Source organism: Piliocolobus tephrosceles, chromosome 8, assembly GCF_002776525.5.
Source record: "Piliocolobus tephrosceles isolate RC106 chromosome 8, ASM277652v3, whole genome shotgun sequence".
Lineage (NCBI taxonomy): Eukaryota > Metazoa > Chordata > Mammalia > Primates > Cercopithecidae > Piliocolobus > Piliocolobus tephrosceles.
The window spans coordinates 13,524,154-13,551,332 of record NC_045441.1 but is presented as its reverse complement, the minus strand read 5'-3'; the positions used below and the strand labels follow the sequence as shown (position 1 = coordinate 13,551,332).

Below are 27,179 nucleotides of genomic sequence, written 5' to 3'. Positions count from 1 at the left end.
GGCCAGGCATGGTGGCTCACACCTGTAATCCCTGCACTTTGGGAGGCTGAGGCGGATGACTACTTGAAGCCAGGAGTTCGAGAGCAGCCTGGGCAACATAGCAAAACCCTGTCTATGAAAAAAAAGAAATAAACTGGGGTGGCCCATTCAGATTGAATTGTCATGTGCCCAGAAGGGCCAATGTCCAGCACACACCAATTCCAGAGTCCATCTGGGCTGGGGCTGACTCATCTAAGGGCTTGTGGCACGTGGATGTATCTCTACTGGAGGATCATTTCCCCGACTGGAAGCCGTTGGCTAGCCAAGGCCATGCCGGGCAGTGCCAGCTGAGGCCTCATCATTGCTTATTGGTTGACACCTTGACATAGCACCCTGTTTTTACCAAGTCTCTCTCTCTCTCTCTCTTTCTCTCTCTCATTTATTTATTTATTTGTTGAGACACAGCCTTGCTCTGTTGTCCAGGCTGGAGTGCAGTAGTGTGATCTTGGCACACTTCAGCCTCCGCCTTCCGGGCTCAAGAGAGTCTCCTGCCTCAGCCTCCCGAGTAACTGGGGTTACAGATGTGCGACACCACACCCAGCGAATTTTTGTATTTTTAGTAGAAATGGGGTTTCACCATGTTATCCAGGCTGGTCTTGAACTCTTGACGTCAAGTGATCCACCCGCCTCAGCCTCCCAAGTCTCTACTGAGTGCCTGGGGCTGTGTGGATTATGCAGCTGCAGCCTTATAACCAAAGAGCTAGCAGGGTGATGCTGGCCTCCGCAGGGAAGCCTCACTGCTGTCCCGTCTCTGTTCAGAGCCCATTCAGTCCCGCTGCGCAGTCCTCCGCTACACAAAGCTGACCGATGCCCAGATCCTCGCCAGGCTGATGAATGTTATCGAGAAGGAGAGGGTACCCTACACTGATGACGGCCTGGAAGCCATCATCTTCACGGCCCAGGGAGACATGAGGCAGGTATGTGGGCCACTACCATTCAGGCGTGGGCGTCCCGTGCCTGCCATGCCCCTTCCATGGGGAAGGGGAGGGAAGTGACTGCTGCACAAGGTACAACAAGAGAAAGAGACGGAGACCCGGCACCCTCCTGGGACAGTGGGCTGTCTAGCTCGGACTCCAAGAAGAGAGGCAGGGAAGGGCAGAGCTTTAAAAGTCACCCTGGAGGCTGAGGCAGGTAGATCACCTGAGATCAGGAGTTCGAGACCAGCCTGGCCGACATGGTTGAAATCCTGTCTCTACTAAAATATATATAAAAATTAGCCAGGTGTAGCCAGGCGCGGTGGCTCACACCTGTAATCCCAGCACTTTGGAAGGCCGAGGTGGGTGGATCACGAGGTCAGGAGATCGAGACCATCCCAGTTAACACTGTGAAACCCCGTCTCTACTAAAAATACAAAAAATGAGCTAGGCATGGTGGTGGGTGCCTGTAGTCCCCAGCTATTGGGGAGGCTGAGGTGGGAGAATGGTGTGAACCCGGAAGGCGGAGCTTGTAGTGAGCCGAGATAGCGCCGCTGCAATCCAGCCTGGGCGACAGTGAGACTCCATCTCAAAAGAAAAAAAAAAACAAAAAAACAGCCGGGCATGGTAGTGGGTGCCTGTAATCCCAGCTACTCAGGAGGCCGAGGCAGGAGAATTGCTTGAACTTCAGAGGCAGAGGTTGCAGTGACTCGAGATTGTGCCACTACATTCCATGCTTGGTGACAGAGTGAGACTCTGTCTCAAAAAAAAAAAAAAAGTCACTCTTGGCCTGGTGCCGTGACTCACACCTATCATCCCAGCACTTTGGGAGGCAGAGGTGGGAGGATCGCTTGCTCTTCCTCATAACTCTCTCAGCTGCTTTCTTTGGTTCACTTCTGCCCTGCTGAACCCCAATCATATGAGCTTATCCATCTGACAACCCCCTTGCCACCCAGGCCGCTGTTGCAGACAGGCATATTACCAAATGTGGCACCCACAAAGTCATGGCTACCAGCCCTGGTGGGGCTCTCAGCAGTGTCAGGAATCCTTTACAATTTTCCCTTCCCCAAATCGCACTGAGTTGTGCATTGATTCATTCAGCCGTTCACCGAACACTTAACTCTGGTTCTTAGTAGCTGCCAGGCACCATGCTAGTGGAGAACTCACGGAGTGTAATGAGAAGTATTCTCTGCTTTCCGGACCAGCCTGGGCAACATAGCAAGACTCCCGTCTCTACCCAAAAAGAAATAAATATAAAAATCATCCTGACATGTGTTTGCTCCTGAACAGGTGCTGAACAATCTGCAGTCCACCTTCTCAGGATTTGGCTTCATTAACAGTGAGAACGTGTTCAAGGTACAAGCGCTGGTGTGGGTGGTACCGCCAGCAGAAGCCGTGCTTCCCTACGGGGACCAGCGGGGCTGAGGAGCTGGGCTGGCAGCGGGGACGGACACCCGGCTGCTCTCGTGAGTGCCGGGGAGCCCACCCTGCTTCTGTCTGTCCTCTCCCTGTTGCTGCTTTTGCTGCACACGTTGGAGAGTTTCAGGGGACCTGGAATGTCACTTGTGTGTGGTAGGTGAGGGAGGACCACTGATGCGTCTGACTCAGGGCCAAGCAATTTCTGACACGTCTTATTTGATCCCAGTGACTTCCCTGCACAGAGGTTCTTACTATCACATTGTGAGTGATGACATGGGACCCCCTGGCCCCTAAAGGGCAGGCAGGAGCACTGTGCTATTCCCCAGCAGCCTTCAGACCCCACACCCCGGGTTTTTTCTGCAATGCCATACCCTTCTCCCCACTTCTGCCCCTGGAGGGTGGGTAGCAACCCTCAAAGCCAGGCCGAGGAAAAGGGCTCTCACTTACTCTCCCGTGTCGGCAAAACATTTTTCTCTTGGGAATTCTTTTGAAAACTGCTTCCATATCCCGATAACTCAGCATCTAAATGCCATTTGGGAGACTCATTTCCTCCTTATTTGGGTAGAAACTAGGAAGGGCTGTCCAGACTTTCAGTCTATAGCTCTTTCTTACCAGGTTTGTGGACAACAGACAAGCTATTTTTGAAGCATCTGGGTAGACCTGGGCAGTGAACGCATTTTCGAGGCCACTTAGGAAAGGGAGGCCCGCTCAGAAACAGCGGTGATGGTTTGGGCCCTGTTTTGTCTTGGAGGGTCACTGAGGGCTCAGGAAACCATGGCCTCTACTGGGAAAAGGCAAGGGCAGGTGTGGGTGGCCTCTGGAGCCATCAGGAGACTTTCATTCGGAAGATTTAGGGGTCGACATTGCACTGGAGGCAGAGCCTCATGCCAGTGCGGGGAATGCTCAGGAACGAGTCCCCAGCACCATCCACCCACCTGCTGGAGCAGCGGGACCCCTCCTTTAGGGTGTCGGGCTGAGGCTAGGGGACCCTTTGCAGGGTAGGCCAGTTCCTCCTCCGGGCTGGAGGTGGGAATTGGCCCAAAGGACCTCCCAGTTCTAAAGTGAATTCCAATTGGTTCTGGGCAAATGGCCCCCCCAAGTGATCTAAGACAGGTGGCTGGCGGCTTTAAAGCTGTCCCCGAGTGAGCATCCTTCACAGGCCCTTGGTTGCTCTCTTGTTCATCTGTCTTGTGTTTGGGACATTTATCTTCCTGGTGCTGGAAGCACTTCTCTTTGGTGGTGAGAGGGGCATTCCCCAAACTCATTCTGGTTGCTGGAGAATTTGATGATAACAACAGGTTGAGTAGTTTTACCCATAGATTGCCCGGAAGTTGGTCTGCTGGGGCCTCCCCCGTCACATTGTCCCTTCCAGCCCCTGACCGCCTTTCCTTTCCCTTTGGCCAGGTCTGTGACGAGCCCCACCCACTGCTGGTGAAAGAGATGATCCAGCACTGTGTGAATGCCAACATCGACGAAGCCTACAAGGTTGGCCTCCTTCCCCCCGTCCTGGCAGAGGAACCACTCATTTCTTGGGCAGAGGAGAGAGGGAGCCCTTCTAGTGCCAGGGACATTATACACATCACTCCATTAATTCTTGAAATCTTGGGAGGCTGAGGCAGGAGGATTTCTTGAGCCCTGGAGGTCAAGGCTGCAGTGAGCTTTGCTTGCGCCACTGCACCCCAGCCTGGTGACAGAGTAAGACCCTGTCTCAGGAAAAAAAAAAATTATTAGTATCATGCTGTGTGTTAATCTGTTTAGGAGCTGGAAAAAAAAATCGTGCCAAGAGTTGGGTGCACTTTACTGATGAGAAAACTGATTCAGAGAGGCTGAATTCCTTGTCCTAAATCTCTGTGTTTATTTCTTTTTTATTATTTTTTTAGAAACAGAGTCTTACTCTGTTGCCCAGGTTAGAATGCAGTGGCGCAGTCACAGCTCGCTATAGCCTCAACCTCTCAGGCTCAGGCGATCCTCCCACCTCAGCCTCCCAAGTTGCTGGGACTACAGGCACACGTCACTATACCCAGCCCTAAGTCATATGGTTTAAAAGCAGTAGAACTAGAATTCAAAATGGTGTTTTTCTCCTGTAATTATATCCTCTGCAAGAGAAATTTGTCAGCCAAAGTCAGGAGGAAAGACCAGCCTAGCTCCTTCTCCAGGGAAGCCATCTTCTCTCCGGTTAAGGGAGGTGTCCCCATCCATTCTCATAGGCATAGGCATTCTGGGACCCAGCAGCCCCCAGCTAGCCACGGGAGGAGGGAGCAGGAAGATTCTACCCTGACAATGGGACTGGGTGCCGTGAGCAGATTCCAGCAGGTGTGGCTAGGGCTCAGGTGACCTCAAGCCACGTGGGTGTGGTGTGGTTGGTGTGGTTCAAGGTAATTGATCCAATCATAGTTTCCCTCTGCCTACCCCCTAACAAACTAGGCTGGAAGTTGACTGGGTTTAGGGCAGAGTTCCACCTAATGTGAAACCGGAGTGCAAGGCGGGGAGACTGAGCAGAGACTCAGGCCCAGGTCCCTGAGTGGACCTGAAGAAAGCCTTCAGATTTGTGGGCACAGAGCTTCTCTGCCCCCCTCAATTCACCCCAAGATGCCAAAGCAAAGGCAAAAAAGTCCCTGCAGCCTGGGCGGGGCAGGTGGGTGGGAAGCAGAGGCTGGGATTACCCAGTCAGGGTGTGCTCCGGGCTCGTCCTGCAGAGGTTGCATTGGGACTGCAACTGGGTGAAGCTAGCAGATGAATAGTCTGCTTTTTCCACTCTGCTGTACCTAGTCATCAGATTAATAAATTGTTTTAAGAGCTCTGGATCAAGAGATTACATGGGTGTGGTAGTATACCATTTTGCAACACAGCTTAAAACGTTTGCAGTAGGCTGGGCTCAGTGGCTCCTCCCTGTAATCCCAGCACTTTGGGAAGTCAAGGCAGGAGGATTGCTTGAGGCCGGGAACTTGGGACCAGCCTGGGCAACATAGCAAGACTCCATCTTTATATTACTGAAAAAAAATATTTAAGCAAATCAAAAATACATTTGCAATGTTATCTCTCTATCTGCCATGAAAATCAGTTAAAGTAACCCCATGTGACCTGAAGGGTGGGCCCCACCAGCTGGGATGAGTCTCAAAATCACATGGTTTCTTACAGTTTAAAGTGTTAAGCAGCCTTTTCTGTCTCCTTTGTCTAGATTCTTGCTCATCTGTGGCATCTGGGTTACTCACCAGAAGATATCATTGGCAACATCTTTCGAGTGTGTAAAACTTTCCAAATGGCAGAATACCTGAAACTGGAGTTTATCAAGGTCAGTGAGAGTGTAGAAGTGCCTCTGTCTTCAAGAGTGTGGGCCATAGTGGCCGGGTGCCGTGGCCCACACCTGTAATCCCAGCACTTTGGGAAGCCAAGGCGGGCAGATCACCTGAGGTCAGGCGTTCGAGACCAACCTGGCCAACGTGGTGAAACCCCCTCTCTACTAAAAATACAAAAATTAGCTGGACGCAGTGGCAAGCACCTGTAATCCCAGTTACTTGGGAGGCTGAGGGAGGAGGATCGCTTGAACTTGGAAGGTTGCAGTGAGCCAAGATCGCACCACTGCAGTCCAGCCTGGGCAGCAGAGTGAGACTGTCTCAAAACAAAAGAAAAGACTGTGGGCCCTGGCTTCGCTTTCTCTTTTTGCTCACAGGCCTGGCACCTAGAAGGCGCTCAGTGTTTCCCAGCTGCAGCGGGAGGGAGGGTGTGTCGTAATCCCTTTGAGTTACTATAAAGGAATACCAGAGACGGGGTCATGTAGAAAGAAAAGAGGTTGATTTGGCTCACAGTTCTGCAGGCTGTACATGTAGCGTGATGCCAGCATCTGCCTCTAGGGAGGGGTTCAGGCTGCTTCCGCTCATGTTGGAAGGGGAAGGGAGAGCCTGTGCGTGCAGAGATCGGCTGTCGAGAGAACGGAGGGAGGTGCCAGGCCCATTTGAACAGCCAGCTCTCCAGGGACCTAATTGATCCAGAACTCACTACCTTGGGGCAGGCACCAAGCCATTCACGTGGGATCGTCCTCGTGACCCGAACATCCCAACATTGGGGACCAAATTCCAAATGAGATTGGGAGGGGCAGACGTCCAAACTAAATCAACGTGGCTGATTGTCCTGAGGACCAAGTTTGTTTCACACAGTCCTGATTTTCTTCATTCAAGGCTGTCTTGTCTATTGATTGATTGATTGATTTTCAAGGTCAGATTGAGGTTTAATTTACATAGAATAAAATTCAGCCTATTAGGTACAGGATACACGCAGTCAGTCACGCAAAAACCATCACCATTAGGATGCGGAATCTGTCATCCCAGAACAACTCACGTGTCCCTTTGAAGCCAGCCCCCTCCCTGACTACCACTTGGAGACTACTGGTATAGTTTCTGTTTGGGGATACAGTTTTCCAGAATATCATAAATGGAATCATGTAGAACTTAGCCTTCTGAGTCTGGCTTCTTTCTTTCACTGTAGCAGAAATGCCTTTCAGATGTGTCCACGTTGGTACTTCCAGCCATGCGTCAGTCCGTTGTATCACTGAGAAGTAATCCATCGTGTGCACGTACCACAGTTTGCTCATCTGTTCATCAGCTGGAGGACATTTGGGTTTACAGATTGTGGTGACTGTGAATAAAGCCAGTGTAAACATTTGCATATATGGATTAGTGTGAATGCAAATGTTAAGTTTTTCTTTTTCCCAAGTAAGTTCCCAGGATTGCCTGGGAAAATGATAAGTGTATGTTTTACTCCATAAGGAACTGCTGAACGGTTTTCCAAAGTGACTGCAGTACGTGCATTCCCAGCAGCATTCCGGAGCATGCTCAACCTACTCGCCACGCGGAGTGCTCAGTTTGGTTTTTAAACCATTCTGATAGGTGTGTAATGACCGGTTGCAGTGGCTCACGCCTGTAATCCCAACTACTCATGAGGCTGAGGGAGGAGGGTCGCTGGAACCCAGGAGGTGGAGGTTGCAGGAGATTGAGATCACACCACTGCACTCCAGCTTGGGCGACAAGAGTGAGACTCCTTCTCAAAAAAAATAAAATAAAATAAATAACAACCACCAAATAACCTAATAGGCATGTGATGAGCTCTCATTGTGGCTTTAATTTGCGTTTCCCTAATTAATATGCTGAACATTTAATCATGTGCTCCTTTGCCTTCCAGAGTCTTCTTTGATGAAGCATCTATTCATATGTACCCATTTTTTAAAGTTTTACATTTTTTATATTTTTGGTAGAGACGGAGTGTCCCGTGTTGCTGAGGCTGGTCTTGAACTCCCAGGCTCAAGTGATCCTCCCTCCTCGGCCTCCCAAAGTGCTGGAATTACAGGTGTGAGCCACTGCACCTGGCCTGCATCTTTTATGTTTTTGAGAGACAGGGTCTTGCTCTGTCACCCACGCTGGAGTACAGTGGTACAATCATAGTTCACTGCAGCCTCAACCTTCCAGGCTCAAGCAATCCTCCCACCTCAGGCTCCCGAGTAGCTGGGACTACAGGCGTGTGCCACTACGCTTAGATCGTTTTTATTTTCTTTTTTTTGTAGAGTTTGGGTGTTGCTGTGTTGTCCAGGCTGATCTCCAGCCCTGGGCTAGTGATCCTCCTGCCTTAGTCTCCCAGAGTGCTGGGATTATAGGTGTGAGCTACTGCTCCAGGTCTAAATCTACCCATTTTTTAATTGGGTTGTTTGTTTTTTATTACTGAATTTATTTATTTACTTAATTTATTTTTGAGATGGAGTCTTGCTCTCTCGCCCAGGCTGGAGTGCAGTGGTGCTATCTCGGCTCACTGCAACCTCCGCCTCTCAGGTTCAAGTGCTTCTTCTGTCTCAGCCTCCCGAGTAGCTGGAATTGCAGGCATGCGCCATCATGCCTGGCTAATTTTTGTATTTTTAGTAGAGATGGGGTTTCACCATGTTGATCAGGCTGGTCTCAACTCCTGGCCTCGTGATCCACCTGCCTTGGCCTCCCAAGGTGCTGGGATTACAGGCACCAGCCACTGCACCCGGCCTTTATTACTGAACTTTTGAGAATTCTTTATAGTCTGGATGCAAGTTCTTTATCAGATATATAAATATTTTCCTCTAGCCTGGCTTTCCGTGCCACCGCCCACTCAGTTTCTTAACAGTATCTTTGAAAGAACTATCCTTTTAGGAAATAAATTGAACTTTAGGTAAACATAATCCATCGCATCTTAGCATTCATTTTCCGGCTGGAGTTGGAATTCCTCATGCTGATTTTGAACAAACCATTAGTTCAGTTTGTTTCTGTTTTTATTTTTATTTTTTCAGTTCAGACTTTAAAAAAGAACTCCCCCACTTACTAACCAGATTTGAATGTGGTTTGTTTTTCAGGAAATTGGATACACTCACATGAAAATAGCAGAAGGAGTGAACTCCCTTTTGCAGATGGCAGGCCTCCTGGCCAGGCTGTGTCAGAAGACAATGGCCCCGGTGGCCAGTTAGAGCAGAGACTTCGCTGACTGACTGACAGGAGCCCTATCCTGAGGTACAGGAGCTGTGGCTTTCTGATGGGGGAAAATGCCGCCTTAGGCTGGAGCCAGCATGACTGCCGTTTAAACTCCAGTGGCCGGCCAGGCGCGGTGGCTCACGCCTGTAATTCCAGCACTTTGGGAGACTGAGGCAGGTGGATCACCTGTGGTCAGGAGTTCGATACCAGCCTGGCCAACATGGGGAAACACTGTCTCTACTAAAAATATAAAACTTAGCTAGGTGTGGTGGCGGGCACCTGTAATCCCAGTTACTCGGGAGGCTGTGGCAGGAGAATCGCTTGAACCCAGGAGGTGGAGGTTGCAGTGAGCCAAGATCACACCACAGCACTCCAGCCTGGGTGACAGAGAGAGACTCCGTCTGGGGGGAGAAAATTTAAATAAATAAACTCCCGTGGCTTTCATGATTGCTTCTGGGACATCTGTGCCTCACGAGTGTTTGCGTTCAGCCTCCGCCCCACTGATGTGGTACGGGGCGGAAAGGCGCAGAGGAGCTAAGGGTGGTCTCTGATCTGTGTGTGGGTTGACATTTTAGCTAATAAAGCCTTGCAGTGTTTGTCGGCAATAAGGTGACCACGTGAAGCCTCGAGGAAAACCAGCTTCCTGTCTCTGCTGGCCTTGGCAGCCTACAACAAGTAGAAAAGGCGATTAGATAGTAGACCCACAAGCTCATCTCGGTTCTTCTAGAAGCCTGAAGGAGCCACTTCCCCAGGGCGAGGGCAGGGTTTGCCGTCATTTCCTATTTAGACTGACTTCTCAGAATGGCCAGGTGGCGAGCCTCTCAGAGAGGGCCGCAGAGTGGAGAGACGCAGCCCAGCCCTCAGGAAAACACCGTGACGCCCTTCCTGTGTTCTAGACCATACTCTTTGTGCTTGCTTTAGAATTCCCCGGGGAATTTCCTACTAATTTGTAGAATTGCCTTTTTTTTTTGTAAGATACTATTTTGTTTCCTTTTTTTTTTTTTAATTTAATTTTTTTTATTTTTAAGATAGGGTCTTGCTCTGTTGCCCAGGCTAGAGTGTAGTAGGCCAATCTTGACTCACCGCAGCCTCAGCCTCCCAAGTAGCTGGGACTACAAGCATGCACCATGATGCCCAGCTAATTTTTAAATTTTTTGTAGAAGTGGGTCTCGCTATATTGCTGGGACTGATCTCAAACTCCTGTCCTCAAGTGATCCTCCCACCTCAGCCTTCTGAGTAGCTGGGACTACAGGCATGCATCACGATGCTCAGCTAATTTTTAATTTTTTGTAGAAATGGGGTCTTGCTATATTGCTGGGACTGGTCACAAACTCCTGGTCTCAAGTAATCCTCCCACCTCAGCCTCCCAAAGTGCTGGCATTACAGGTGTTAGCCACCATACCTGGCCCATTTGGGCACAGTGGCTCACGCCTGTAATCCCAGCACTTTGGGAGGCCAAGGCCGGCGGATCACATGAGATTGGGGTTCAAGGCCAGCCTGGCCAACACAGAGAAATCCCGTCTCTACTAAAACACGAAATTAGCTGGGCATGGTGGTGCATGCCTGTAATCCCAGCTACTCAGGAGGCTGAGGCAGGAGAATTGTTTGAACCCAGGAGGCAGAGATTGTAGTGAGGCAAGATGGTGCCATTGCACTCCAGCCTGGGTGACAGAGCGAGACTCTTACAAAAACAAGGAAGAGAAGCTTGTCCCTGAGGTTGTGCAGTCAGGACTTCAGGGTGTGAAGTAACACGCAGGCAGCAGTTGGGTTCTAGACGTTTCTTCGGATTTCCTAACTTGTTGCATTAATTTCCTCTCATGGGAAGAGTCCCTGGGCCATCCCAGAAAGACGGCTGGACTTGGGAACTAAGACCCCATCCGCAGGCCTGATGCCCTCAGGGTCCCTTTTTATTAAACAGGAGCTGTGGCCATCATTCCCTTAAGGTTTTTTGTATTTGGTTATGTTTTTTGAGACAAGGTCTCCCTCGTTCGCCCAGGCTGGAGTGCAGTGCTGCAGTCACCATTCACTGCAACCTTCTGGGTTCAAGTGATTTTCCTTCCTCAGCCTCCCAGGTAGTTGAGACTACAGGCATGCACCACCACGCCCAGCTAATTTTTGTATTTTTATGAAAGGTTTTTTACCTGAAGCAGGGGAAAGGAGACACAGGATAATCATTGCTTTTCAACTAAAATGGTTTTATTGAGATGTTTTGGTTGGAGGAGATACTTTTTCTGGCAGCATTTCTGACTCAGAAGGTCCCTCTGGGCCCCAGCTCTTCCATGAGACAGTCACATTACTGTCCAATCAGCTCTGCGGAGGCCAGCCCTGGAGCAGAGGAGGATTCCGGGCCATGGAGGAGACCTACTCCGCCCCTTTCTGGTCACTACTTCCCTAAACTCTCACGCACTATTGTCCATAGCAAATGACATCTCCACTGAAAGCGCATAAAGATGGCGACAGCCTCATTTCTTCCTCAGTGAACTGAAGCCCAAAGAAAGGGGAGGTCCCACTAAAGGGGAAGAGAGCCAGGGCCCCGCCCAACCAGGATGCTGAAATTAACTACATGTAATGCTTTCTAGGAGACAACACAGAAATCTCTACTCTGAAATCCAGAATATTAAATATGGCTCCCCCTCTATAAGTTAACTGGACAAGCTTATCAATCCTTTAAGACCCCGGCAACCAACAATAGCAATTAGGAATCCAAATTCATCGCACAAAAGGACACAGATACCAGTGTTGGACAATGGTTTTGGTACGGGGACAGGGCGACAGCTTATCCTAAATCCTGCGCATCCATCCATACCAGGAGCCGGGTTACCCTCGGTACCAGGTGCCTGCCCTACAAAGCCTGGGGTGGGAGAGGGCTTGGCGGCAGGGCTGCAGCTGCTGTGGGTAACTGTCCTTTCCCGGGCTATGCGTGCCTGGCCATGTGGTCCTCGGGGTGGCTGGTTCTCCTTCCAGGAGCAACCATGGCAGGGGCTTAAAAGTTGAGTAGCTCTGGGAAATGGTCCTTGGAAGGCAGCGACAGGTCCATGAGCACAGTAGTCCCTCTTCGCCTTGGCTCCTTAAATAAAGAGGAAAGTTTGTAGAAGGAGGTTTGCCTTGATCCGTATTTTGTTCCTGAGAACCAGAACCACTGGTATGGGGACAGCTCACAGCAGCTCAACCTCCTAGACTCAAGCTATCCTCCCACCTCAGCCTCTGAGTAGCTGGGACTAGTGCACCACTACACCTGGCAAATTTGTATATTATGTGGAGACAGCGTTTCGCCATGTTGCCCACCCCTGTCTCCACTGCTGCCACCCCTGGCCCAGATGGCACCAGTGCCTGGGTCCTTCCTGGGCTTCCTGTACCCACTCTCCCAGTACCCATTTGTCTGCCCAACAGCCAGAGAAATTGAATTAGAAACATCCAGCCAGTCTTTTGTCCAAAACCTTCCCATTGGCCGGGCGTGGTGGCTGACGCCTGTAATCCCAGCACTTTGGGAGGCTGAGGTGGGCCGGCGACCCTGAGGTCAGGAGTTCGAGACCAGCCTGACCAACATGGCGAAACCCCATCTCTACTAAAAAAAAAATTAGCCAGGCGTGGTGGCACGTGCCTGTAGTCCAGCTACTCGGGAGGCTGAGGCAGGAGAAACCTGAACCCAGGAAGCAGAGGTTGCAGTGAGCCAAGATCGCACCACTGCACTCCAGCCTGGGTGACAGAGCGAGACTCCTTCTCAAAAAACAAAATAAATACAAAAAAATTAGCCAGGTGTAGTGGCAGATCCCTGTAATCCTAGGCTGAGGCAGGAGAATCGCTTGAACCCAGGAGGTGGAGGTTGCAGTAAGCTGAGATTGTGCCGTTGCACTCCAGCCTGGGCAACAGGAATGAAAAAAAAAGAAAAAACAACCTTTCGGTCTCCCTCCCTCCCTCCCATCTCATGCAGTAAAACCCCAAGTGCTGGCCCTGCCTGGTCAGCCTCCCCACCTCCGGCCTCGACCTCCACTAGTTTCCCCTCACCCGCTCCTCCCCACCCTGGCTTTGCTCAGACCTGTGGGGCTCATTCCACCCTGGGGCCTCCGTTGTCCCCTCTGCCTGGATGCCCTTCCCCCAGATGGGGTGCGCAAGGGAGCTCTGAAAGGCTTCTCTAGCCTCCTTCCTTAAATTGCAACACCCCGTCGTGCCCACAGCCCCACACTACTTCCTGCCCCGCTTCCCTGTTTTGTTTATCTCTGCCGGACTTACCACCAGTGAACATGCCATGTCTTCTTACCTGTTTTCTTTCTTTTTTTTTTTTTTTTTGACAGGGTCTCACTCTGTCATCCTGGCTGGAGTACAATGGTACGTACCATCATAGCTCACTGTAGCCTTGAACTCCCGGGCTCAAGTGATCCTCCTGCCTCAGCCTCCCAAGTAGCTGGGACTACAGGCACACACCACTATGCCCAGCTAATTTTTAAATGGTTTTGTTTTTTGAGATGGAGTCTTGCCCTGTTGCCCAGGCTTGAGTGCAGTGGCGTGACCACAGCTCACTGCAGCGACCGTGGCTCATTGCAGCCTTGACCTCCCAGGCTCAAGTGATCTTCCCACCTCAGCCTCACGAGTCAGTGGGACTCTAGGGCATCCACCACCATTCCTGGCTAATTTGAAAAGTTTTTGTAGAGGCTGGACATAGTGGCGCGTGCCTGTAATCCCAGCTACTTGGAAAGCTGAGGCACAAGAATCGCTTGAACCCAGGAGGCAGAGGTTGTAGTGAGCCGAGATCATGCCACTGCACTCCAGTTTGAGTGACAGTGATACTCTGTCTCATTAAAAAAAAAAAAAAAAAAAGTTTTTGTAGAAACAGAGGTCTTGCTATGTTGCCCAGGCCGGCCTCAAACTCAGAGGCTCAAAGGATCCTCCCGCCTCAGCCTCCCGAAGTGCTAGGATTTATAGGCATGACCACTGTGTCTGGCCCTATCTGTTTTCTCTCTCCCACCAGAACGTAAGTTCCAAGGGGTCAGGGGTTTCCTGTTCTTTATGTTGGTGTCCCCAGCGCCTAGAGCAGGACTTGCCCATAGCAAGGGCCCAGTGGATACTGGTTGAATGAATGACCTGGGGCTCTGCACACTCGGCTCAAACTCCTGCACCTGCCTCTGGGGCTGACTGTTGACCGCCCAGGTTCAACGTGGTTTCCACCCTCCAGCCTGCTCACTGAGATGACGGCCTGGGTCTCCCAGGTGGGGGCTCTGGGCAGCCTTGAAGGCCCTCTGGGGATCCATCCTGCTTCCCAAGCGGTAGACCCAGCCTGGGCTTTGATGTCTGATGTCTGACCACTGGGGCTTCCATCTCCTGCTGCCCTTACTCCAAGATGTGACCTTGGGCAAGTGGCTTAACTGCTCTGTGGCTTTGGGTGCCAAGAGATGGTGCACGTGTGAACGCTTAGCATCACACCATCTCACTGGCCTGCGGTGGCTCCTCAGTGCGTCTCAACCACTGTTACATTTCCCAGTGTCCCCGCCTTCTGTCTGTTTTCAGCACTGACCGAGTGCCTGCTGGGCTGAGGCTTTGTGTGCGATGTCTTGTCTGTTTATTTGTTTATTGAGACGGAGTCTCGCTCTCTCCCAGGGTGGAGTACAGTGGTGTGATCTCTGCTCACTGCAACCTCCGCCTCCAGGGTTCAAATGATTTTCCTGCCTCAGCCTCCCAAGTAACTGGGACTACAGGCGCCCACCACCACGCCTGGCTCATTTTTTGTGTTTTTAGTAGAGATGAAGTTTCACCATGTTGGCCAGGCTGGTCTCAAACTCCTGACCTCAGGTGATCTGCCTGCCTCGGCCTCCCAAAGTGCTGGGATTACAGGCGTGAGCCACTGCGCCCAGCCATGTGTGCGATGTCTTGTCTGAGAGGGGGGCACTATGTGAGGAACTAAGTTCTGGGAGGTTGTCACTTGGTCCAAGGTGGCAGCCGGGAAGATGCAGTGGAGTTGGGAGACCCACCCGGTGCCCACTCCTTTGCCCCCAAAGTCACCAGAATTCCCTGCCTGATGCCCCTGGCCAGAACACAGGAACAGAGTCGCCAAGCCGCCCTCTTGGAGCACCCATGGGTGCACCCTGCAGCCCCCACCATGGCCCCTCCACCCACACTCTCGGCTGTTCCCTTGGATTGGGGGTCCTGCAGCCTGGCAAGACCTCTGGTCCTTGGCCCACAGCAGCTGGAGAGCAGGAGCTGTACCTTTCTTGGTCTGCCCTAGGCTTCTGTGGCCGACACCTCCCCATTCACGTAATCCGGTTCCCCATCGTCCTCCTCGTCTGGGCTTCCCACCGGGCCAGGGGAGACTTGTCTCTGGAGTTGCCCTGCAGACCAGTGGGCAGACAGGTCATCGAGTGGTTCATGTGGAGACACCCATAACTATTCCCCCAGACTCAGACCCCCAGACTCCACAAAACAGCCTGCGGGAAATGCCATGCCGGACGGGTTCTGGCAGTGTGTGTCTGTCCAGTCTCTGGGATTTGCTGAAGATCGTCCTGCTCTGAGAGCAGGTGAATGTGTTACTGCATGCATGCAGCTGGACGGGGCGGCCTGCCCGGGAGGACCTGACCCCACCCCGGAGGCTGGGTGGCTGCTGAGGGCCGTCCTGTGTGGTTCAAGGTCTCTGCAGCTGCCCCTGCACCCAGGCATCACTGCAGGGTTAGCTGGACTGGCTGGAGGGAAGCCCACTTTCAGCCCGCCCTTCCAGGCCAGTCCCTCAAGCCTGCCCTAAGTGGGCCACCCTGCATCCTCTTCTGGCCACCTACCCATGACCCTCCTGGACTCGCGCCACTGATGGATGGATGCTGAGTTCTGATAATCCTCGGATTCCTCATCATCTTCCGGGGAGGCAGCGGGACAGAGATCAGAAGTGGAGCCAGTCTTCAGGGCCGGCGACAGGATGTGGTCCCCTCTGCAGAGGCCGCCTGTGCCGTCCTGCTGGGCAACTGCAGAGAGGGAGAATAGGCCCCCCGGCTCAGTCCCACAGAGGCACCAGGAGCCAACAGAGCCTCCTCCGAGGATACTAGGGGCAAGACTCTACCCAAAGGTACCCAGGGATCTGACAGCCTTCGGTTTCAAAAGTGGGGGTGGCCTTTGAGCAGGGGGGAGTGCAGGGGCCAAGGAGGCCTGCTGCTCCCGGCCCCAGCCTGCCCCTGGCTGGGCAGCCTCACCTGGCTCTGTGGTTTTCTGCTTGCAAATGAGCACATTCTCATAGGAATTGGCATCATCTGTAGGAGAGAGAGGAGCGGGCACGGGGTGTGTGCAGGCCCTGCAAGGCCTGGCTCGTCCTCCGCCTCTGTCCTGCCTTCCTTTTGCAGGGGACCTTTCCTGCCAAGCCCTAGCCCTCTGGGTCCTCTGGGACCTCAAGCCTTCTCCTGGATGAGCTTCCTAATGGGCGCTGGCCTGGCGCCCCTGTAGGCTTTTCCCTGAGCACTGAGCTCCTTCTCTGTCTTGTTTCTTGTTGAAATGGTGTCCGCTCTGTCACCCAGGCTGGAGGACATTGGCAAAGTCATAGCTCACTGCAGCCTCCAACTCCTGGCTCAAACGATCCTCCTACCCCTCAGCCTCCTGAGTAGCTGGAACTACAGGCACATACCACCGTGCCCAGCTAACTTTTAAAATTTTTTGTAGAGAGAGGATCTCGCTGTGTTGCCCAGCCTGGTCCCCAACCCTAAACTTAGGCGATCTTCCCAAAATGCTGGGATTACAGACATGAGTCACTGTGTCCAGCCTCCTTCTCTATCTTCTGAGATCCCCTCCAAATGCACTTGGGAGGAGGAGGTACTCTGGGGGAAGGTTGCAATTCAGGCCCACGATGGGTGGCTGGAGGAAGGGAGGGAGGCAGGGGCAGCCTCAGAGGCTCATCTCTAATCAGGAGCTTTCCCTAGAGCCACTGCCAGGAGGGGCTGGACTCTTCCAGACAGGGCAGGGCAGGCTGGGGACGCTTTGCTCAGGGACCCAGGCTGAGTGTGGCACCTCAGCGCCTGGCACCCCATCTTGTAATGGGGAAGCTGGGCTCTGACCGATGCCCCACCCAAAATCCATCAGTGATGCTGGAGTCCTAAGAAATGAGCACTGCTGGCCTGGTGGGGTGGCTCACGCCTGTAATCCCAGCACTTTGGGAGGCCGAGGCGGGCGGATCACCTGAGGTCAGGAGTTGAAGACCGGTCTGGTCAATACAGTGAAACCCCGTCACTAACAGAAATACAAAAAATGAGCCAGGCATGGTGGTGGGCACCTGTAATCCCAGCTACTTGGGAGGCTTATGCAGGAGAATCGCTTGAACCTGGGAGGTGGAGGTTGCAGTGAACCAAGATCGTGCCATTGCACTCAGCCTGGGTGACAGAGCAAGGCTCTGTCTCAAAAAAAAAAAAACGGAGGTGGCAGTGGTGGGGGCAGAAGAGGACCCCCCAACACCTACCCAGCATGGTCCAGGCAGGAGCCAGGTCAGGCAGCTGGATTCAAGCCCCGGCCCATGCACCTCTCAGCAGGCTCCTCCCACCCTGAGTCCTCAGTTGCCCTTTTTTTTTTTTTTTTTTGAGATGGAGTCTTGCTCTGTTACCCAGACTGGAGTGCAACAGCATGATCTCAGCTCACTGCAGCTTCCGCCTCCCAGGTTCAAGCAATTCTCTTGTCTCAGCCTCCCGACTAGCTGAGATTACAGGCATGCACCACCATTCCTGGCTAATTTTTTTTTTTTTTGTATTTTTGTAGAGACGGGGTTTCACCATGTTGGCCAGGCTGGTCTTGAACTCCTGACCTCAGGTGATCCACCCACCTTGGCCTCCCAAAGTGCTGGAATTACAGGCGTGAGCCACCGCACCCAGCCTCTCAGTTGTCCTTTCTACAAAGCAAAGGTATTCAGGGACCAAGGTTCTGGTGGCCTCAGAGCCTGCAGGGATCACCGTCCCGGGTACCTTCTGGGCTCAGGAGGAGATGCTCAGTCCTCGTTGACAAGGACCTGGCCTCCCCCGACCTCCCCGAGCCAGCCCTCTAGTTCCCTGCCCCTGTGGCCCACTCCTGTCTCCCATGCCTGTGCCCACAGCTCCCATGCTGACCCGCCTGCCCCCTAACCCTCCTTGGCCCCTGCCTGCAGCACCAGCCTCCTGTCCACCCAGCCGGCTCTGCCAATTCACCTGAACCCAGGCCCAGCCTCGTCTGCTGGAGGTGTGGCTTCTGCCCTGAGCTCCCACTCTACTTCCTCCCCCACCACCGGCTTTGTCCTTCACCTCACCTTCCGGGGGCTTCCGGAACCGCCCCCAGTTGTAATACTCCATGGCAATGGGGTCTCTGGCCAAGAGAACATACATAGCACAGGTTTCAGGGCAGGCTGGAGGTCGAGTTGGGGGGCTCTGCAGGGGGACGGTGAGGCCAGGGCTGCTCCCACTATTGCTGGTCATGGGGGTCTGCCAGGATCTCCTCTCTGATTCCCCCACCCCCACTTCCTGGGACCCCTGAGCCACCGGGGGGGGGGGGGCGGGGGGGGGGGGCCAGCTCCCCGGTTGGGGCCCCCTTTTTTTTTTTTTTTTTTTTTTGAGGCAGAGTCTCTGTCTCCAGGCTGGAGTGCAATGGCATGATCTCGGCTCACTGCAACCTCAGCCTCCCGGTTCAAGCGATTCTCCTGCCTCAGCCTCCCAAATAGCTGGGATTACAGGCGCCCGCCACCATGCCTGGCTAATTATTTTTAGTAGAGATGAGGTTTCAGCATGTTGGCCAGGCTGGTCTCGAACCCCTGGCCTCAGGTGGTCTGCCTGCCTCAGCCTCCCAAAGTCCCGGGATTGCAGGCATGAACCACCGCACCTGGCGAGCCACCTTGCTTTGTGACCTTAGGCCAGTTCCCGTAGTTTGCCCATCTGTGAGATGATGCAACACCCCGGAGGGGTTCTGGGTGTCCTGTAGCTTGTCTTTGACTGGGTGATGCTCAATGAGTCTCCGTCCCCCACCCCTGACACCCTGTGTCCCAGAGCAGGGCCAAGTCCGGTCCCACAAAGCAGGGTCACCTGAGAGACAACAGTGTCACCCAATGCCTGCCTGCCAGGAGAAGGAGGGGAACCTGGATGCCTTGTTCTAGTGCAAGAGGGTGGTTCCTGGACCAGGAAGCCCAGGGCTGTGGCAGGCAGGTGGGGCGGGGGGAGAGGCGGGGCAGGGGGACGGGACCAAGGTCACTCACATGTAGCCTTCCTCCAACCCGTGTCTGCTTCCTGCGGGAAGAGGCGAGAATCGGGCCTGAGCCCATGGGCTGTGGCCCCCACTGTGGCCTCCCCCTTTCCCCAGCAGCCCACCTACCTTTGCTGAAGTTCTGGTACCTGGAAGATGCTGGATCTGGAAGAAAGGTCCAGCTCATCGCTCTTTCCCCTGGTCCCTGCTTTCCACCCAGCTCGGGCGCTGCAGCCCAAGGCAGGGCGAGCTATTTCCTGTGTCTGAGCCTTTGCAGTGCTCCCTGTCCCCTCAGTGGGGCATGTGCGAGTATGCACCCTCCCCCTGCCAGGCCGATTCCAGGAGCCCGCCCTGCCCCCGCCTGTGTGTCTCTCCTGGGGAGGTCTCGCCTGGCCCCACAGTCCCCACTGCACGACGCCCGTCCCACGGGGTGTTCACCTATCTTAGTCCCAGCTTGGCTAGGCCTGTCCCTGCCCTGTGCCACTCACCCTCCAGGCCTGGGGAGAATTGCAACAGCTTGTCCTTCCTGCAGGGAGGGGGAAGGAGGGGGTTGAAGGAGGGGCCGTGGGGGAGATGCCCCCCAGGACACAACCCCCCATACCCCTGGTGGGGCCTTCATAGCTGAGCCCTGGAGCTCTGGGGCCCGGGGAGGGAGGGAGGTCTTGACCTGGGCTCACCAGGTAGGGACCTACAGGACTTTCCTTCTTGTCACTTCCTGGGGGGCTGTGACCTACCTTGTCAGTGCCGTGTCCTCCAGGGGTCCTGGCCATGCCTGCCCGACCACTGCAAAGGGCAAGAAGTGGGGTGTTGGCTGGGCCTCCAGGCTAGCCCAGCCCCCTCACCCCATCATCCCCCCACATCAGGCCTGGCCATGGTCTTACGGCAATGGGGACCGAGAGAACTTGATAGGGACACCCCCAACTCAGAGCCCAGCCCGGGGACCCTTGGAGACTCACAGGAGTAGGTCCAGGACCCTGTGAAGCTCTGTTGGTTCTCATGCCTGGAAATGCATGGGCTGTGCTGAGCCTGGGCCTGGCCTCCCACAGTCCGAGGACACAGCGACAGGAGAGAGGGACAGGCAGGGACGAGGAGGGAGAGCAGAGGGACGGACCAGGGTGACAGCGGGGAGGAACCGCTGTCCTTTCAGGCCTCAGACTCACAGCTCCCCCTGCTACCCCCATTCTGTGGCCCCTCTGTGCACTAGGTGCCCACCCCTCACACAGGGTCCTGGGCTAGAGCCCGGCTCTCAGCCAGACCCATCCCTGACGTGGCCTCAACAGGGCCACATCCTGCTGGGGGGGTCCCAGGCCCCTGGAGACGGGTCAGGAGGGGTCTGTGGACAGGGCTGAGGAGGCAGCCCTGAGATTCTGGGGCATGAGGGTGAATGAAAGCAGGTGATGAGGAATCCAGAAGTGACTTGGGGTAAAACATTTCAGCCAGGAGTGACAAAGGCTGCCTCCCACCTGCTGGTCCCAGCGAGTGTTTGCAATTCCTTAAAAAAGCACACACTCGAGGCCTGGCGTGGTGGCTCACGCCTGCAATCCCAGGGCTTTGGGAGGCCAAGGCAGGCGGATTACCTGAGGTCGGGAGTTCAAGACCAGCCTGACCAACATGGAGAAACCCCGTCTCTACTAAAAATACATAAATTAGCTGGTTATGGTGGCTCATGCCTGCATTCCCAGCTACTCGGGAGGCTGAGACAGGAGAATCACTTGAAGCCAGGAGGCAGAGGTTGCAGTGAGCCAAGATCATTCTACTGCACTCCAGCCGGAACAACAGAGTAAATGTGACTCCATCTCTAAATAAATAAATAAATAAATAAAAGACTATTCCTAGCCTTCCTTGCACCAAAGTGTGGCCATGGATTAAGCTCTGGTCTATGAGATTCAAGCCAAGGTTGTTGATATTTCCAATAAATCTTTTTAAAGGGGGGCACTGGCAACTGGGAGACACCCTTTGTATCCTTGTTCATTCTTCCTGCTGCTGGGAATGCAGAGATGAGGGCCGGCACCCCAGCTGCCATCTTGGACCATGAGCTGCTCTTGAAAATGGAAGCCACCATTACAGGTGATGGAGTGGATTCGCTCATTATTAAAGCAGGTTTGGTGGCTCCTCCTCTGAACCAGAATGGGTACCTGGCCCAGCCTTCCAAACTCCTGGAAGACTGGGGCTCAGGGTGACCTGATTTAGGAGAGATACCCTAAATCCACAGGAGAGCGTCAGATGTGGCTTCCTGGGAGAAGCAACAGAGGAACGGAGCCTGTGCTCACAGCAGTCACTTCATGCAGACTGGTGGGACTGAGCCCAACTGAGGTGACAGATGGAGAGGCAGGCAAAGGCATTCTAGGGAGGGGACCGAACAGCTCCCCTTCCACCTCCCACATGGGGATGCTGAGTCTGGCCCTGACCATCTGTGGCTCTAAGATCAATCGGGGGCCAGGGGGTGGGCAGGTCCTGAGAGAAGAGGGGAGAGGGGAAGTGTCTGAGGAGTCAAGGGCGTGGGGGGCATCGGGGGAGGTTGCAGGCAGGCCAGAAAGCCACATGGCCAGAAAGACCCAGAAAGGTCTAGCCCTGGCCCACATCGAGCAAGGATGAAGATTCTATTTTCAAATCTCACTGTGGTTTTTCAGTTGCAAAAGGAAATGAGGAAGGACATGTGTGCTGGTGTGCGTGTGTGGGTCATGAGTGGCTGCTCGGGGGTGCACGTGGACCTCCGAGGTCTCCTGGGCCCACAGCAAGTCATTCTCTTAAAGGACACCTGTGGCCACTGCCCATGTGCCCAGGCTGTTTTGGGTTTTAGCCCTAGCCTGCAGTGTCGAACCCACTGCCCTTCCCTGGCTCTTTCTCACAGTCCTTCCCTGGTCCCCCAAGGGACTTGCCCACATCCTCCCCTGAGCTCTAGCAGCTTTTCCCAGGGGAGACTCCAACAATGTTCACATTTCACCCTGTGCTGGGGTCTCTGTCTCTTGCATTGCAGGGGGAGAGCGGACTAGCCCTGGGGGATTGGGGTCAAAGGGAGGCTGAAGACACAGGTGCCTGGACTTCTTTTTTTTTCTTTTCTTTTTTTTTTTTCCTGAGATGGAGTCTCGCTTTTTCGCCCAGGTTAGAGTGCAGTGGCACAATCTCAGTTCTCTGCAACCTCCGTCTCCTGGGTTCAAGTGATACTCCTGCCTCAGCCTCCAGAGTAGCTGGGAGTACAGGCACCCACCACCATGCCCGGCTAATTTTTGTATTTTATTAGAGACGGGGTTTCACCATGTTGGCCAGGCTGGTCTCGAACTCCTGACCTCAGGTGATCCACCTGCCTCGGTCTCCCAAAGTGCTGGGATTACAGGCGTGAACCATTGCACCTGGCCAGATGCCTGGACTTCTAGAGGGGTTCACAGGAAAGCTAAAGAGTGGCTAGCCCCACAGCCCAGGCATCCCTGCCTCTCAAAGCCCTCCATAACCCAAGCTGCAGCAGGGCCTGGACAGCCCCCGGGCACTTCCTCTCCCTTCTCTGATGGCTAGGGACCCGCTAGAGCCTGGCACGGAGGAGGTGTGAGTGAAGGGGTGAAGGACAGGGTGCCAGGAATTCCCTTGGGGACGTCCATGCCCAGGGCACATGAATACACCAGGCTAGGGACATCGAGGAAACTCACAGACTTCTCTGCTGGTAGATTTTCTCTGACCGCTTTGCACCTGCAAGAACAGGCCAGGATTAGCAAAGGGTCTGGGGGCAGCTGCAAAATGAGGTCAGACACCACCCGCCATGGCTTGTCTCCCAGCAGGACTCAGACAGGACTTGGGGCCAAACTGTCAATCACCACCGGCCACCTGACATTAAAGAGTATTTGGGACCAGGTGTGGTGGCTCACTCCTGTAATCTCAGCACTTTGGGAGGCCGAGGCAGGAGGATCACCTGAGGTCAGCAGTTAGAGACCAGCCTGGCCAACATGGAGGAAACCCCGTCTCTACTAAAAACACAAAAATTAGCCAGGTGTGGTGGCAGGCACCTGTGGTCCTAGCTACTCAGGGGGCTGAGGCAGGAGAATCGCTTCACCCGAGAGGCAGAGGTTGCAGTGAGCCGAGATTACGCCACTGCCCTCCAGCCTGGGAGAGCAAGGCTCTGTCTCAAAAAGCAAAAAACAACAACAACAACAAAAAAAAAACCTGTATTTGCTCACCCTCTTTTAGAAGAGGAGAGGCTGGAAAAGTGGATGCCACAGGCAACCTCGCCTCCCCTCCCTTGTCTGGGGCAATTTCTCTGGCCCGATATCGCAGTTGACCTGGTAAAACCAAAGCCCACAGGTGCACCTCACCATTGTCTTCAGGGGGCAGTTTAGGGGTTCAGGGCTCACATCACGAGGTTCATCTGACCGCCCCTTCTGACCACAGCCATGTCTGGGCCTGAGACGGTCTCTGAGATCCACCATCCACGCCTTCTCCCCATCATGCTCCCGGGACCCCCGCCTACCTGGGCGTGAGCAGCGCACACACAAGCTGGCTGCCACGCCCAACAGCACCAGCAGCGCTGCTCCAGGCCACAGCAGTTCAGTCCCTGAGCTCATGTTGGCTCCTGGTGTTGCCTCCTGTGATGCTGAAATGGGAGGTGCCCGTGAGCAAGGGGCCCCTTTTTCAGGAATCCCACCCTACACCCGCATGTGCTTGGACAGCTTCATACCTGAGCCCAGGCTGCAGAAACACCACCTCCCTCCCCGCTCCTGCACTGGGCAAGGACAGAACCAGTCCTGTTCACCCCATGTGACCCCAAAGCAACACCTCTGCCCCATGGGCCATCTTCAGCCTTGATAAGTGCTGGAAGGTTCTGGTGGCCCACAAGACGGCCCCATGTGCACACACACAGCCCTACACACAGCCTCCCTTAATCCAGACAACTGCCCTTTGAAGACGAGGTTCAATGCATTTCACAAATCGAGAAACTGAGGCCAGAGAACTCACGTCTGCTAAGTGGAAAGACAAGACTCAGGCCCCAGTGTCCTGTCCCCAGCCCTGGCTCTGCCCATCAACCCACAGTGGGTTGCCTCCAATAAACCCACCCTGGCTCCTGGAGGTGACAGTCTGTGGCCACCACTCAAACAGAAGCACCCGGAAGCCCTTGCCCACCCCAGAGCGACTCAGGGCTCCTCTATGCTTCCCAGGACCCCTCTCTGCCCACCTCCTGCCTTGGGGTCCCCCTAGGACCTGGGAATGGGGCTTCCATTCCTGAAACAACTGCAAACCCAGATTCTGCCTGTGGTGGGAGCTGGGAGGAGGGAGTTTGGGGAAGGCTTCGTGGAGGAGGTGGCCCAACAGCATGAGGTGGAGAAAGGTGATCCACAGAGGGATGGGGCCCTAGTGCACTGCTGCAGGGAGCTGGGATGAAATTAGCTGGGATGCCAAGGCTGGGCTGAAGACAGGATGTTCGGGGGGAGCCCTGAATCCCCGGCTGGCACCTGGCCGGCTTCTTGGTCTGTGGCTGGTCCTAGCCTTGGAGCCACGGCGTGATGACCAGGCTCAGCAAAACACACGCACACCACCCACTGTGGCCTGGTGAATGGAAGCGTGGCCCTCTCCAGTGGGCTTCCAATAGCTGTCGCAACTAGAAACAGACCCAGGCCAGGCGTGGTGGCTCACGCCTTTCATCCCAGCACTTTGGGAGGCCGAGGCAGGGAGGATCGCTTGAGGTCAAGAGCTCAAGACTAGCCTGGGCAACATGGTGAAATTCTGTCTCTACAAAAAAAAAAATTAGTTGGGCGTGATGGCGGGCACCTGTAGTCCCACCTACTCAGGAGCGAGGCAGGGTCACCTGTAGTCCCAGCTACTCGGGAGGCTGAGGCAGGAGGCTTGCTTGAACCCAGGGAGATCGAGGCTACAATGAGCTGTGATCATGCCACTGCACTCCAATCTGGGCAACAGAGCGAGACTGTTTCAAAAAGTAATAATAAGGAGACCTGGCCCCCTGGAGATGGCCGAGGACAGAGTTGAGGGTGGTGGGGTCTCTGAAGGGGTTGAACATGGCGGGCATTTGTGGAGCCAACACTCTCGAGTGTCCACTGTCACCCACCCCGGTGTTCTTCCCACCCTGGCCATGCGTGAGGAGGGTTCCTCCCCATCCCACAGCCAGGGAAGGTGAGGCTTGGACCAGTAAACAGGACTTAAAAGGAGGTGCTCCAGCTGGGTGCAGCGGCTCACGCCTGTAATCCCAGCACTTTGGGAGGCCAAGGTGGGCAGATCATGAGGTCAGGAGTTCGAGACTAGCCTGACCAATATGGTGAAACCCCGTCTCTACTAAAAATACAAAAATTAACCAGGTGTGGTGGCTCATGCTTGTAATCCCAGCTACTCAGGAGTCTGAGGCAAGAGAATCGCTTGAACCCAGGAGGCGGACGTTGCAGTGGGCCGAGATCACACCACTGTACTCCAGCCTGGGCGACAAAGCAAGACTCCATCTCAAAAAAAAAAAAAAAAAAATGCCCAGGCACGGTGGGTCATGCCTGTAATCCCAACACTTTGGGAGGCTGAGGCGGGTGGATCATGAGGTCAGGAGTTCAAGACCAGCCTGGCCAAGATGGTGAAACCCTGTCTCTACTAAAAAAAATGCAAAAAATTAGCCAGGCGTGGTGGTGGTGGGTGCCTGTAATCCCACCTACTCAGGAGGCTGAGGCAGAGAATTGCTTGAACCCGGGAGGTGGAGGTTGCAGTGAGCCGAGATCCCACCATTGCACTCCAGCCTGGGCAACAAGAGCGAAACTCCATCTCAAAAAAAAAAAAAAAAAAGGAGGAGCTCCAGGCTGCCTGCCTCCTGCCTTGGGATCCCTGAGGCCCATCAGGACCTGGGCTGTCCCCTTTGAAAGCTGGGTGGGTTTGGACAAGTCTCAGGACCTCTCTGGACTTCCCAAATCCCTGCGGTAAGATGATGCAGAATCTCCATGCGGCCCTGAGCCACGGTCAGGGCCCATCACAGAGAAGCCACCGGGCCTCTCCCCAAAAGCCAAGTGAGTCAGTGGGAACAAGTGAATTTCCAAGCCGTGTGACTGGCACGACCCACGTCACCCCAGGAGGTTGTCCAAGGAAAGCTCTGCTCTCTCCTCCCCATGGCCCGCCTGGGCACTGCCCTTCTCCCTCCCCAAATCTCACCTTGCCTCAGTGTCCCCAACCCAGGGTGCACCCCCAACCCCTCCAGCATGGCCCAAATTGATCTCAGGCTTGTGAGGTTGGAGCACCTTGTCTTGGGGGAGGGCTCATGGGACCAAATCTAGCCTGTGCCTGGGAGCCCCCAGCCTCAGTTTTCTCATCTGTAAAACGGGGTCGGGCTGGGTACAGGGACTCACACCTGTAATCCCAATACTTTGGGAGGCCGAGATGGGAGGATCACTTGGGTTTGAGACCAGCCTGGTCAACATGGTGAAACCCTGTTTCTACTAGAAATACAAAAATTAGCCAGGCCTGGTGGCACAAGCCTATAATTCCAGCTACTTGGGAGGCCGAGGTATGAGATTTGCTTGAACCCGGGAGGCAGTGAGTTGCAGTGAGCTGAGAACGCGCTAGTGCACTCCAGCATGGGAGACACAGTGAGACTCCATCTCAATAATAAATAAATAAATAAATAAATAAATAAATAAATAAATAAATAAATAAAAATGGGATCAGGCTGGGTGTGGTAGTTCACGCCTGTAAGTAATCTCAACACTGGGAGGCTGAGACTGGAGGATCACTTGAGGCCAGGAGTTCGAGACCAGCCTGGATAATGTAACAAGGCCCTGTCTCCACAAAAAAATGAAAAAAATTAGGCAGGCACAATGGCACATGCCTGTGGTTCCAGCTACTCAGTACACTGAGGCAAGACAATCACTTGAGCCCGGGAGTTGGAGGCTGCAGTGAGCCAAGATCGTACCACTGCACTCCAGCCTGGGTGCAGAGCAAGACCCTGTCTCTAAAAACAAAAAGTATAATTTAACAAACAGTCGTGTGTCTGCCCCCGGACTGAATACATCCTGTGCTGTTGGCCAGGTGCGGTGGTTCACGCCTGTAATCCCAACACTTTGGGAGGCTGAGGTGGGCAAATCACCTGAGGTCCGGAATTCAAGACCAGCCTGGCCAACATGGTGAAACCCTGTCTCTACTAAAAATAAAAAATTAGGCTGAGCGCAGTGGCTCATTCCTGCAATCGCAGCACTTTGGGAGGCCGAGGCGGGCA

The 27,179-nt window shown here is 54.0% G+C and overlaps 2 protein-coding genes across 3 annotated transcripts in view; one reads left to right on the top strand and one right to left on the bottom strand.

The window, feature by feature from the left end:
- RFC2 (replication factor C subunit 2) overlaps window positions 1-9,289 on the top strand; it is a 26,102-nt gene extending 16,813 nt beyond the window's left edge. The window contains exons 6-11 of the mRNA XM_026456595.1: window positions 173-254; window positions 744-956; window positions 2,244-2,309; window positions 3,777-3,857; window positions 5,551-5,664; window positions 8,734-9,289. Coding sequence (XP_026312380.1) covers window positions 173-254; window positions 744-956; window positions 2,244-2,309; window positions 3,777-3,857; window positions 5,551-5,664; window positions 8,734-8,844 — 667 coding nt within the window. The 3' untranslated portion in view covers window positions 8,845-9,289. The remainder of the gene's footprint in view (window positions 1-172; window positions 255-743; window positions 957-2,243; window positions 2,310-3,776; window positions 3,858-5,550; window positions 5,665-8,733) is intronic.
- A 1,733-nt stretch (window positions 9,290-11,022) lies between these two features.
- LAT2 (linker for activation of T cells family member 2) lies at window positions 11,023-24,708 on the bottom strand. Of its 2 annotated transcripts, XM_026456603.1 has the most exons (12): window positions 23,457-24,708; window positions 22,642-22,681; window positions 19,957-20,000; window positions 19,735-19,783; window positions 19,489-19,526; window positions 19,130-19,165; window positions 19,014-19,044; window positions 18,078-18,133; window positions 16,015-16,071; window positions 15,610-15,789; window positions 15,047-15,168; window positions 11,023-11,915 (listed from the first exon to the last, which is right to left on the bottom strand). In XM_026456603.1, the coding sequence occupies exons 1-11, from the start codon at window positions 23,548-23,550 to the stop codon at window positions 15,062-15,064; spliced, it is 732 nt and encodes a 243-aa protein (XP_026312388.1). In that variant the 5' UTR covers window positions 23,551-24,708; the 3' UTR covers window positions 11,023-11,915; window positions 15,047-15,061. The 2 variants fall into 2 exon arrangements, with proteins under 2 accessions (XP_026312388.1, XP_026312389.1); XM_026456604.1 differs by lacking the exons at window positions 19,957-20,000; window positions 22,642-22,681.
- Window positions 24,709-27,179: the final 2,471 nt, after the last annotated feature.

What these genes read in the sequence shown, in the direction of transcription:
- LAT2 (XM_026456603.1), bottom strand. Translation starts at nt 23,550, where the DNA reads ATGAGCTCAGGGACTGAACTGCTGTGGCCTGGAGCAGCGCTGCTGGTG. An exon ending in GTACCAGAACTTCAGCAAAG is followed by an intron (nt 19,045 to 19,129) that starts GTAGGTGGGCTG and finishes CTCTTCCCGCAG; the next exon opens with GAAGCAGACACGGGTTGGAG. An exon ending in GGGTTGGAGGAAGGCTACAT is followed by an intron (nt 18,134 to 19,013) that starts GTGAGTGACCTT and finishes TCTCTTGGCCAG; the next exon opens with AGACCCCATTGCCATGGAGT.